The sequence below is a fragment of the Rhineura floridana genome, chromosome 5, assembly GCF_030035675.1.
Source record: "Rhineura floridana isolate rRhiFlo1 chromosome 5, rRhiFlo1.hap2, whole genome shotgun sequence".
In the NCBI taxonomy this organism is placed as follows: Eukaryota; Metazoa; Chordata; class Lepidosauria; order Squamata; family Rhineuridae; genus Rhineura; species Rhineura floridana.
The window spans coordinates 164,620,165-164,633,698 of NC_084484.1; the positions used below are offsets into that span (position 1 = coordinate 164,620,165).

The 13,534-nt window shown below is 41.6% G+C and overlaps 1 protein-coding gene across 2 annotated transcripts in view; it reads right to left on the reverse strand.

Annotated features, from left to right (window-relative positions):
- The window catches only part of CFAP300 (cilia and flagella associated protein 300), a 29,877-nt gene extending 16,572 nt beyond the window's left edge, over positions 1 to 13,305 (reverse strand). The window contains exons 1-4 of one of the 2 annotated variants that reach the window (XM_061628752.1): positions 13,139 to 13,305; positions 12,009 to 12,090; positions 9,079 to 9,151; positions 7,238 to 7,404 (exon numbers count right to left, since the gene is read on the reverse strand). In XM_061628752.1, the coding sequence (XP_061484736.1) occupies positions 7,238 to 7,404; positions 9,079 to 9,151; positions 12,009 to 12,090; positions 13,139 to 13,239 (423 nt within the window). In that variant the 5' untranslated portion in view covers positions 13,240 to 13,305. Of the gene's footprint in view, positions 1 to 7,237; positions 7,405 to 9,078; positions 9,152 to 12,008; positions 12,091 to 12,310; positions 12,372 to 13,138 lie in introns of those variants that run through there. The other variant, XM_061628754.1, reaches the window with a different exon arrangement.
- Between the last annotated feature and the right edge of the window lie 229 nt (positions 13,306 to 13,534).

Sequence of the window (13,534 nt, forward strand, 5' to 3'; positions counted from 1 at the left end):
TTTCGGGGTTATACATTGTCACATTCATTTGTGGAAATACAGGGGGTTTACAACTGCAGGGGGAAAACCAATCCAACATCTGGAACTCGTGCAAAAGTTGTTACAAACTATTCTTGAACCTTTACAGCTAGCAGTGGTGCATTGCAAAGCACACACCAAGGAGCAGGATCCTGTGACACTAGGAAATGCCCTGGCAGACCAAACTGCGCGCCAAGCGGCACTGCTTCCTATAAGTATGCCAACTTTGGCGCTAGCAACCACTGCTTTTGTCCCGCCTATATCTGTTTCAATACCCCCACAGGAACTGAAGCGATGGACCAAGCTAGGAGCGATCCTGAAACAGCAGTTATGGACTATGCCTGACGGTCGAGCATGCCTTCCCAGAGCTCTGTACCACACAGCAGCGAAATGGTTCCACGACCATGGGGGCCATTATGGTACACACGCGTTAGTGGACTCGATCACGCGCTTCTGGTATGCTCCTGGAATTCAACCAGTATGTGGTGCAATAGTGAAAGCATGTCACATTTGCCAAGCAAACGGCCCAGCTTTACCAAACAGGGCCCCGCAAGGGGGTAGACCCGTACCGGCTGCACCATTCTTACACATTCAAATTGACTTTGTTGATCTCCCTAAAGCTGAAGGGAAGAAACACCTCTTGGTCATGGTATGTCCCTTAACAGCATGGATAGAGGCATTCCCAACCACAAATGCCACCGCCACAACGGTGGCCAAATTACTACTGAAAGAAATAATACCACGGTTCGGGGTTCCAGAGGTAATAGATTCAGACCGAGGAACACATTTCACAGGACAGATTTTGACAAAAGTTGAAGAAGGTCTGGGAATCAAACATCTATTTCACACTGTTTATCATCCACAATCGCCCGGGGCGACGGAGAGACAGAACCGGGAAATTAAGACAGCATTGGCTAAGTATACTCAGGAAACAGGTTTAAGGTGGCCTCAGGTACTCCCTCACGTTCTTTTCCATTTGCGCACCCGCCCTACCCGAGCCTTAGGGCTCTCGCCGTTTGAATTAATGTATGGCAGGCCTCCCACAAAAGGGGGGAGCTTGCCAAATGTGGATGTTTCACTATTGGGGGGGGATCACATAACTGTATCCCAGTATCTTTCTCTGCAGAATAGACTCTGTGAACTGTGGAAAGCTGCGGGATCCACCAAGACGGTGCCCCTTGAGGACCAGGTGCATCCATACTGTCCCGGGGACTTTGTTTGGGCAAAGAAATTCGTGAGGGGTGATTCTTTGCAGCCAAGATACACAGGACCACATCAAGTCCTTTTAACTACACAAGCAGCCATCTTCCTGGAAGGACGGAAGTCGTGGATACATCATTCCCACGTAAAGCCTGCTGTGGTAGCGGCACCCCCCCCAGGTCCCTAAAATACGTTTGCAGAGGAACGAAGGAACAGGCCAGTGGCAGGCGGCCCAACTCCCTTTCCAGGACGCAGACATCGAGTAAACATCAACGCAGAAATGCCCCGGCAAGGATGGAGGATGTCTGCCTACTTGTGGGTTGTGGGTGTTTTGATTCATCATGCCTGGCCCCTATGTTGCCCCCCCAATGTGAAAATATGCAGTGACAATAACTATTACTATCTGAAAGATTTTGGACGAACAATTCCGAAAACACAGGACTGTCCAGATCCCTTCCTGTATGATGTGGACCAGATAAAGGAAGGAATGGTGAAGGCTGACATAGCGGGACGTTTGTGTCATAAAGCAGCTGTTATATTGCAACATAACTATACAGGCAGCTGGATAGTACATTGTATCCGAGTGGAAATTGAATGGCCCATCAGACTTGCACTTCGGTGCAGACAATATCACTCTATGCCTAACTATGGTTGCCCCCCTAATGTGGATGTAAAGTCCATAAGAGCGGAGTATAACATGCTTACTTTTCAGACACAAGATAATAGAATTACTGTTCAATTCAGGACAACAGAAAAACAGAAGTTTTGTGTGGGTATCGGTATACCCTCTTGCTATGCATGGCTAAATGATAAACTGAGCGCTCAGAAACCTTTACAGAAACAGGTAACACAGGCTACACAAAAAACAAAGACATTAGGTGGGTTTAAACAAAGAAATACTAAAATAGGCGATGGGTGGGATGGTAATACGTTTGTTGCCTTAATGGAAGAAACAGCTCCTAAAAAGGGCACTTGTTATGTCTGTGCACACACACCACCACACGGACAGGCTGGAGTCCCCTTAACTGGGGCCCCCCTGCCGTTAAAAGAATATCTTTCCTTTGCCTTACATTCCAGCTCACAGGAACTAGAAGGGGGGCTGGTTCTAAGCGGGCCCATCGCTAGATCAGTCTGCGTAGGCAGCGGAAGCCAGCCAACGAGTGGGATGATGTGTGATGGCTTGATTTACTCTACAAACCCGGGTAATTGGACATTTTTGAATGGAACACATAGAGCAGAGGGCTTGACTTGGTTATCCATCTGGCAGCATCTGTTGCGGCTGACTTTTGCAGACCATCATCTGGTGCCTTTCCTCACGGACTTAGTGGACCATCAAACCCCAGCTGGACTCTGGTGGCTTTGTGGACACTCAGCGGTAAGGAAACTACCAGTATCAGGCTCCTGGACCTGCACTCTGGGAAGGGTGGTGCCAGGGCTCCGGGTTTCCCCCACTCTGCCCACTTTGCGCCGCCGCAATAAGAGAGGCACAGGGGAGGCAGTGTTGAGAGGATTTTTTTCCAATGTATGGCGCAGCCAAAACATAGCAGGAACTCATAGAACTTTCCCAAGCTTTTGAACGTTTTATGAATGATTCGGCCATTTCCTTTTCAGATCTTACAAATGAACAAGGACAAATAAGAACTGTAGTTTTGCAAAACCGGCTCGCCTTGGATTTTTTATTAAGCTCTCACGGGGGGATCTGCTCATTAATAGGGAGCGAATGTTGTACTCATATTACGGACAGCAAGGCTGACGTCATTAAACACATTAACGATATCGGAAACATTTATCATGAGGTAGAGCGCATTGGGAATTTCTCTTTGTTCTCTGGGTTTTCTGATTGGTTTTCTGCATGGCCAGACTGGCACAAAATTTTATTTTACATTGTTATGGTACTTGCCTTATTGATTTCTGTTTGCTGTTGTTTGCAATGTATTCCTAATTTAATGCAATTGGCCTCAGTCTGTCTAAACAAGCTCACACTGTCCTTTTCCCGAAAACCACAACCAACTTACGTGGAAATGGCTTTGAGACCGATTTGGCAACCCAAGCAAGGAAATACAGCTACCTGAGAGACTAGTCAGTCTCTCAGGGCTGAAAGGGGGGACTGTTAGGGATAAATTGAAACCCCCAGTGCCTGTAAAACTATAATTCACTTGTCTTACCTAAACCAGCTTGGGCTTCATGGGAAATAGAACCAAAGTGGCCTTTATATGACTCTTGATATAAAATGTCGGTTTATTTCCTGGTGACCTGACCCTTACCTACATTCCAGTGACTCGCATAATAAAAGCCGGTTTAAGCTGGAAACTTCCCTACTATGCATTTCTGTATCACATTTATGCTTATGGCCTTGCTTATTGTTACAAACGCTCCTTGCATAGAAATGTCAAACGCTATTCCCAATGCCCCTCATATCCTTGACTTGTAATACTCCTTTTGATATGTAAGCAGAGTAATATCATGTCTGTCTCCAGTTTAGGGGGCGCCCGGTTGCAGCTGGGCCTCCCCTCAATAGTTGCCTTTGTCTGTTCCTGCATAGTGCTTATCTCAAGGACATGCGAAATATGCAGACATAAGAGTCTGAAAGATAGTCTTGATGTTTCTACTTTGTCCTTCCCCCTTGTACCCCTTTACCTCCTTACATATGCCCCAAAGCTATGACAGTTGGCAATTGCTTCTTTTGTATTTTATGACGTGAACCCGATATTGTAAACTTTGGGGTAAGCCTATATAAACCATTGAACACCAATAAACGAGGTTCCCATGCTGGCCTGCTTCGGCTTGTAAGTATTGGGTCCCCTTTGCAAAGGTTTTTGTCTCGTGTTACTTGATCTCTGATAGTGGGTTCATTTGCACTCAACTCCACACTCTTCCCGGGTGTAATAAGCGAGTTGGGGTTGACAGGGCGGCTTGTGTGTTGGGTTTGGACCTAACACAACCTAGTAACTTGTCGGGTCAGTGAGATTAATTTGGCATCACTTTCTACTAGTGAAGTGATAACCACTGTCAAGGAAACACAGGCTAGTATCAGCGTGAGAAAAGAGCAAAAATGCTGGGCTGCAGCAAGGAATCCAGACCACTATCTGGCTCAATCACTAACCAAACTGTAGTGCTACCATCAACGTTGGAACAGATGTCAACAGGAAATATTCCCAGTAAAAAGAAAAAAGCCACCAGTTGCTATAAAACAACCCAAAGCCCTATGCCACTAAGCTTTGGTTCTTCAGATGTTGTTTACAGTTTCAGCTTACAGCTCTCATTAGCCCCAGCAAGTATGACCAATACTCAGGAATGATGGGAGCTGAAGTCCACCAACATCTGGAGAACCACGTTAGCCACCCCTGTATTAATACATTTATTTATTTATTATTTGATTTCTATCCCGCCCTTCCTCCGAGCAGGAGCCCATGTCATATCAAGTTATTAATTTTCCTATATTAATGGTTCCAAAACTTTCCCCCCCACAGACCACTTGAAAATTGCTGAAGTCCTTGGTGGACTACTTAATTTTTCTGCCTATTGTAGCAACTATAATCCGCTGTGCTAGTTGCTGCATGATTTTTAATTGTGTTTTTATTGCTTCGTTTATTTCTTCTATATTGTGTTTTATTATATCACAGTTTGAATTACATAGAATACAACATAAGAAATAAAAGCAGCAATAAAAATACAATAAAAATCAATGTAAATATTTGATGGAATAAATGTGCCATCTCCTGCCTTCAACCACAAAAGCACACACACATCATGGACCACCTGAATGAAGGTTACAGACCACTGGTAGCCCATGGACCAGAAACCCCTGGTCTATATAAACCGGCCAGGAAAACCATCTGTCAAGACTGAAACAAAAAGTCATAATTCTTGCACACCAAGCATTTTTGAGAATTGAAATGCTTCCTGAACCTCAGCCAAAAAGTACTGCTTGCTCTATCAGCCAAGTATTGAAAGGCAGACTCTCTATGGCTCTGTGACAGTGGATCTGGAATCAAGGGGAGGTGTATAATCCAGCCTTGAGCCAGAGGTGTCAGAAGCAGGTACTACGGATATCTGGGTCATGCTGGAGCCAAATATGCAATGCTACCTGTTGTCCCATTGTGGCAAGCTCCTCACTGACAAGGAAAAGAAGCAGTTAAATCTGAAGATATCAGAGGGTGGCAAAAAAAAAAGTCCAAGAGTAAGAGAAAAGACAAGAGGATTCAATCACTCTAGTTCTGAAATGAGGAAAACTAGTTGTTTTTGACTATGTGGAGGCAAAAAGGAACTAAACAGATGAGTTTCAGGCTCTGCACCTTGACAATTGGTCAAAGGGAGCAGTAGGAGCACATCATGCTCCAAGCATAGAAGCCTTGAAGAACTGCTTATTTCAGCCACTTGCAATTTGTAATAAAATGGCTACAAAATACAATTCTCTGAAATGACATGCTAACATCATCTGATGATTGCAAAGGAAATTGGGGGAAATAATGTTGGGTTTTATCAGTGTTTATGTACACAAGATCTGCATGGGGGTTATCAACAAACATTAGCCATAATAGTTATGTGATACCTCCATGTGTACAGTACCTAATACTGAGGCCAGACCACAGAAGGCTGTCATCTTCACATCCTATGTGTGACATTCTTGAAAAGACATCATACAGCTCACTGTTGGAATAACAAAATACTAAACTAGACAGGCCTTGATCTGATCCAAGCAAGGCAGTTAATATCTGTTGCTGTACTATATAGAAAAATTCACAGGATGATCAGGGAGAGGTCATGACCTTTCTGCCTGCATATATTAATTAGGCTATTTGTGCCTTTAGTTGACAGGAATGGTCCACACCTTCATCAAGAATTTCTGAACACCACCGCAACAGTAGCTTTTATCTTAGAAGTAATTTAGGGAGCAACCGTAACTATGGGAAGCCAGTGTAAAGTATGGTGGCTTAAGTTAAGCCAGCGTAAAGCCCGTTCAGGAGCAAAGGTACTGCCAGCTGAGTCAACCCAAACCTGGCAGAGAGAAAACAAGTCTTTAAAATACGGTTTGCCTTACACCACACTTTTTGTTGGTGTGAGTTCCGCCGGACTGCAAGATCACATGGCTGAGCTGAACCAAGTTAATCCACTTACCCAACAGGTCCCATCACACCCCTGGAATGCCCACTTTTGGGGACTTATACTGGCCCTGGCTGAGCCAGAATAAGGGATTTGCACCAGCACATCTCTGGTTGAGCCAGGGTTGGGAACTTACATCAGTGTAGCCCCAGCTGAGCCAGAGATCCCACAGATCCTAACTTGCTCATGCTACTGGATCTTGGATTTGTATTGCTCCCACAAACAAACACTATCAAAACTAGATGAATTTCAATATTATTATTACTATTCTTAAAACAAACACCTGATGTAATTTAAATTATAATATACGGTTATTCTTCTTTATTATGCCTGTTTAAATTAAATTTATCTGTCTGTTTAAATTACATACATAGCGACTTATCTTAAACAACAGAATAAATAAAGCACATCCTAGATCCATTAATATGAACAGGAGTTTCCCCACTGAGTTCAGTGGGAAGTCATGGTTTTTGTACAGAGATATATTAATATATTTTAGTATATTCCCTTTATAGAAAAAAAAATAATTCTTGTGGGAATTGCTTCCAGGTTAATTTGTATCTACTAAACTAATTTGCTAGCAATTCGAGTGGCAGCAACAAAACATAAAGGAAACCAATTCCAATACCTAAGTAGCTGCTGTTATTGTCCTTCTGAAAGGAAACTCAAGTGGCTAGCGATCTATGTGGAAAGGAGGATTCTATGTATGTAATTCTATGAAAAGAAAACCTGGTGCTATTTTCAGAGCAACCTCCCACTGGTGAAATGCAGTTGAACTATATTTTGTTTTGCTTCCCATTTTCCCAAAGTTGAAAATTCCTACTTCTATTTTGAGTAAACTAGTGAAAAATATAGATGGATGACAGATGTTACCAGGCAAATCCCGAGATTAAAAAAACACTACACTTGTACTGACCTTTCTTAACGCATCAGCAATGAGAATCTCATCATGGTATTCATCAAAACACTTTACAATACTTCCATTTTCTCGAACAACCCCTTCACAGTACAATCGATCAAAAAATGACATGGAAACTTGTGTACACAGAATATTTTTGACATCGACTTTTCTCACACTTCTATCTGAAAGATATGATTGAAATCGTATTGAAGGAACACAATTATTCTTTCTGGATCTGCAAGAGTATATTTTCACAGCTGAACAAAGTACCTAATACTATCTTAACATGCAGATTTGCAACATTTGAAGTCTATTGACTTAAATGTCTGTTCAGAACTGTATATTACAAAGCATACAGAAGTGGCCAAAAAAATTGATGGTGTAGAATTCTTTCTTCTTCCCTAATGTCTAGTCCAATACATGGTGTGTTGAAGTTATTTCAATGTGAGGCAGCCAATGAAATGGTGCAGGAGTGAAGAAATGCCGAATGTTGTGATGTCAAGTCACAGGGTAGATGGAACTAAACATTATAGGGTGGAGAAGGGGTTACATGCAGATGCCATTTGCAGCAGCATTCTCGTGTTCTTTTTAAGCATTTCACTCACAGTAGGTGGCCATGGCACGCACTCATATAAAATGTTGTCATGAGGAAGAGCAGGATACAAATGTAACAAATGAATATAAACATTGGGCACAATCCATTTGGTACTTCTGTGATTACACCACTGAAATGTACAGGAAATACGCAAGTGTTTTCTTGTCAAGTTTTCAGCTAAGTTTTCAGATTGCCTTAAGAATAGCTGGTACAGAATTATTTTTTTCAGCAGTACCTAAACTGAGGAAATTATATAAAAAGGAATCAATCAATAAATTACTGGTATAGCACAGTGGGGAGGAGAGCCTGGCTGGGAGTTCAGAGTCTGTGAGTTCAAAGCCCCGCTTGTGACTCCTAGGTGTCAAGGGCCAGCTAAAGATCACCCCCACAGCGAGTGGCTCAGGGGTTACATGCCCTGCCACCTGTGCAGCCATGGGCAACCTGCATAGTCCCAAGGAGCCCAGTTGCCCCCCAGCTGGCAGTTGCGGACAAGGAAGGGGCTGGCTTGTGCAGCTGTGACAAGCTGAGCAGGCCCTAGCCAGCTGGGGAGGACTAGCCTCAGAGGGAGGCAATGGTAAACCCCCTCTGAATACTGCTTACCATGAAAACCCTCTTCATAGGGTAGCCATAAGTCAGGATTGACTTGAAGGCAGTCCATTTCCATTTTCCAGAAGAAGAGAAAATGTTTCCTCAGACCCTTCCCCAAAATACAAACACTTCTGAAGAGACTGAGGTGAATGGGAATCAGTGGGCAAGGCATTAACACCTGCTAATGCAAACAAGTGATAATGCTGAGCATATATATTTAAAATATTTTTATATCACCATTCAGCTGCCGTAGAAATTTTAAACAGATCACAAACAATCAATCTTTAATTTTACTATAGTTACTCAATATTTAACAAGGTTTTAATATTGTTTATTGCAGTATTGTTATTTTAGTATAAGCTGTCTTGGGATGATTTGTATACTGAAAGGCAAGATATAAGTAATTGTAATAAATAAATAGTTAGATGGCAGCTAAAGGCAGCACTAATACAATTTCAGCAGGAGTTAAAACTCATCAGTGAGGGAATATTAAAATGCTTAGTGCCTAAAAAAATTCAGCATTAACAGGAGGTCAGTTAAACATCTTTGACCCACATCATCCGCTACCGATCTACAGTTATTAGAAACTAGAAGTCATCGCAGGGGGAAAAGAATTATCACATTGAAAAATGACTTAGAGAAGAAGAGCTTGCCCCAAATATTTTCTATTTACCTAATGCAGTCCACTGTCCAGAAGCTGAAAGCAATTTCAAATTGCTGTTAACATCTGGGTGATTAAAAAAGGCCTAGACAGAGGTAATGACAATTCATCAGTTATACAGATTCTATTATTAAAGAATTCTATTATCAGATTTGATACACACATCAAATAAGGTGGCCTTGGCTTGACTTAAGAACATAAGAAGGTCCCTGCTGGATGAGACCACAGGCCTGTCAATCCAATATCATATTTTCCACTGGTCAAGCAGATGCCTATGGGAAGCCTACAATCAGGACATGAGGACAATAGCCCCCTCCTGCTGCTGTTCCCCAGCAACTGGCATTCAGAGACATGCTACCTCTGATTTGGGAGGTAGTATATAATAATAAGTAACTAGTAGCCATTGATAGCCTTGTCATCCCCTTCAAATGCCTGAAATTCAGAACTGCTGTCCAAATTAGGGTTTTCATTCATGGATCTACTGCTGCAAGTCATTCCACTGACAAAGATTTATATCCATATCTATTTATAAATCAGAAAGGTCTGCCCAGCTGCTAGCAAACCCAATCATGGTTTGCAAGTTTGCAGGGGTATAAATCTTCCCATGTAAAAAACAATAGCCATGAGAATAACTTGTAGAAGCACTCTTGAGAACAAAAAGCATAATGTGGGATATGGTGAAACAATTTTCATGTATTTATTTATAAACATTTTATACCACTTAATATAATAAAAATCTCTAAGTGGTTTACCTAAAAATCTTTTTAAATACAACCTCAATAAAACATCCCAAAAAACTATATTAAAACACAATAAAAACAAAACACAACTGTCCTTCACAAATTATACTGAGCACTCTACAATTTTTAAAAAAATTAAGAGTCAGATTTCAGGAAAGCTTGGGTAAACATGTAAGTTTAAGAGGCACTGAAAGGTCATTACTGTCTTCAGCTCATGAATTACCTGACAGAGGGCATTCCAGAGGGCAAGTACAATCACCGAGAGCATATAATAGTACATTTAAAGACGCAGATCTGAAGATGTTACTTTAAAGGCTGCTTGTAAAACCGTATTACCCTTTTAAACAAAGATCTACAGTTCCTTTTATTTTATACATAAACATATGATGCTGTGTCAAATTATTGGTCCGTGTAGCTCAGACCTGTCTGTTTTGACATGGTCTCTTAAGATCCCATGTGGAGGTTTTTGCCTATCCAGCTATCAGAGGCCCATTTTTAACCTTAAAAGTAGGAGAAGTTGAACTTTTGCACCTGTCAGTAGAGGGAATTCTACAACTGAGGTGTCACTACTAAAAATGATCCTTGTCAATTTGCTGTACTGGGTCAATGGAACAGAGTATCACCACTTGACCTCAAGGCATGTGTGGGGGCTTGATTTTTCTACATGAACACCTTTCTCTCTACAGTGAGAAACAGTAATGTTGTAAACAGCCAACCTAAACTTATCAATCATCTTTACCACAATCCCATAAGGAACTTATTTGAATCTTGTATTTTTACTGTTTTATTTATATTAACTGCCTTGAGCATTCTATATGGAAAAGTGGTTCATAAATGTATATTATATACGTGTGTGTGTCTGAATGAAAAATGTTTGCTGATATGTTTACTTATTGTTTGATCTTATATCTGTTTGCTCAGAGTAAGTCTCACTGTTTTCGATGGAGCTTAGTCCCAGGTAAGTGTGCCAAAGCCTAAAATCCTATATTCTCCTGTGATGTTCCTGTAGGTTAAGCATCTGTAAATATGGTAAGTGCGGGTCTATTAGGTGATGTATGTTAATTGACTGAGAGAGAAAGGGGGAGTACATGGGTGAGAAGCTGAAGTATGCTGGATGATGATTGGCTGAGTGGCTGGCTGGCTGAAGGTATAAATGGAGGTTTGTGAGTGATGAGGGGGAGAAGTTGTTGAGTTGGTTGGAGTGAGGTTGTTTGGTGAGGGTTGGTTGGCAGAGTTCTGAGGGAAGTTTGGATTGTATTTGGCTGCTATTTAAAGAGTATATATATGAACAGAAACATAACGAGTGACCATATATGAAACCATACGCTTGTGAAACATTCCTAAAGTAATCTTGTTATTTCCTGTTGTTAGTAAATAAATACTTATTTGGTTTACCAAAGGCCTGATCCTTGGCTGGGGGAATATACAGACCAGAAGGGAGGGCAAGGTAATTACCAAGGCTGAACAGAAACTGTATCTAATGGTGGCAGCGGTGAAGGGGGATATTGTAACAAGTCAAGTATCCAGAGCAACCCAGAGTTGTATGCTTTATATATAAAGATACAAGGGGGTTGGGAACAGCACACAGTCACAAAGTAACAAGCTATAGAGAGACTTAGGCAAAGTCTCTGGGAGTATTGGTTACAGGAAGTGACTAGTGGTGCTGCCTAGCAGTGGGATCTAGTGAGATCTGTGCTAGAGCGGAGTAAGAAACCATATAAAGGATGGTCCTGACTGGTGGTGTCCCTGGTGATGCCTAGTGAAAGGCAGTAACCACAAGCAGGTGGGAACCTGACAGGGAGAACCAGGGAAGGATGTCACAGGGCCCCTGGAAACAATGGGAGTTACTCCTAAGTAAACCTGTACAGAATTGTACTGCAAGTATTTGACTTATTTGCAAGTATACATAGATGGCCTTGTCATCAATATTGATCTATATTTAAATCATTTATTGTCAAGAGATTTTTTTAAAAATTAATCACATTGTGATAAATAGCATTTTTACATACAAACTAAGTTGTACTTAAAAATAATAAATATTGTTGGCTTTTTACCATTTGGGGTTCTAATCATTTGATTTTTAGTTGTTTTTAATGATACTTGCTTTATTAATATTTTTGTATGCCACTTTGAACATTTTAATCAAAATTTGGAAGTGGGTTACAAATCCTTCGAAGTAATAAACAAAATTTGGATAGCTACCATAATAAAATCATCCCGCTGATAGTCTTTGAGATTCTGATCAAAGCTGAATGCCTGTGCAGTGATTCTCCCATCCATGGACCTGTAGAATGTACAAAGAAGTCAGTCAGGGTTGGTTTACCTATGAAGTCAGTAAGGTGGGGAAATAGACTGTACCACTTTAAGCTGTAGGTAGGAGAATGGTCACATATTGCTACTCTCTACAAGTAGAAAACTAGTATTTTAAACGAGGTGTGCTGGAATCTTTCTTTCTAATCTGATCAAGTTTTGTTTTAGTTTTCTACTTGGCATCTCCCACCTACACTTTAAAACAGGTGTGGGGAGCATTTGGTGCTCCAGATGTTGCTGAGCTTCAGCTCTCATCCTCTGTGGCCACTGACAATGTTTTGTTATGATTGCAACATCTGGAGGGCCAACAGTTTCCCATGGCTGCTTTAAAGTAATACTACCTCATTCTGCTACATGAGCATAAGTGTAAAACCACATTCAAATCACAGCGTTTTAGCTCCAGTGCTGGAGGCACTATATCTCTCTGAATACCAGTTGCTGGGAATCACAAGTGGAGAGAGTGCTGTGGCACTCAGGTCCTGCTTGCTGGCTTCCCATAGGCATCCAATTGGCCACTCTATGAATAAAGGATGCCAGACTAGACGGGCCACTGACCTGATCCAGCAGGGCTCTTCTTATGTTCATACCAACTACCATGCAGTTTATTTAATTTATTTGGATTCTTATATCATGGTCAGTCAGTGAACTTGATAGCAGAGTGAGAATTTGAATCCAAAGTCCTCCAAATCCAAACCTGACATTTTCCTAGGAGTAAACCCCACTGAACCCAACACAACTTTCTTCTGAATAAAGATGCTTGGTAATTGCATTCATTAATTGTATTCTCCACATAATAAGCATGTGGATTGGACACTGCAAAAAAATAAATATAGACTCTTGAACGTGGCATTTTAAAAATGCTATATAGTTTCTACAAAATTGCTATCAATTAGTTGCTGAGTTATTTCCCAAACAGGGAGGGGAACCTTTTTAGACCTGAAACCTATCAATTAAATCCTTTCTTTAATTTCTTTTCCCCTGCCGGCTGAGAAAATCCAGACGGAACGTTCATTTCTCCCCACCATTTGCGGAGGCGGTTTCGGGTATCTCTGTTCTCCAGTACTGGAAAGCTTTTTTGGAAAAGGTAGTGGAAAGTGTAGGTTGGCTCCCCGCAGGCAGACATCGTCGCTTCTGCAGGATGGACACAGTAATGATTACCATGGAAACGCGTTCCCAACACTCCGCAGTGTTTCACATTTTTCCTCCCCCACGAAACTAGCAGCCCGGTGACAACGGTTCCATTTCTGTTCCTCTGGCTAAGGGCAAGTGCTGTAGACCGGGGAGAGTGGTGGCGGCTGAGGTATTTGCTCTTTATTTATGTATCTTAATGAATTAAATACAGCCTTTTTGAAAGTTTTCACACATGACAATATACAAAAGAGTGTGTATGTGTGTGTACATATACATAGTCGCTTTAA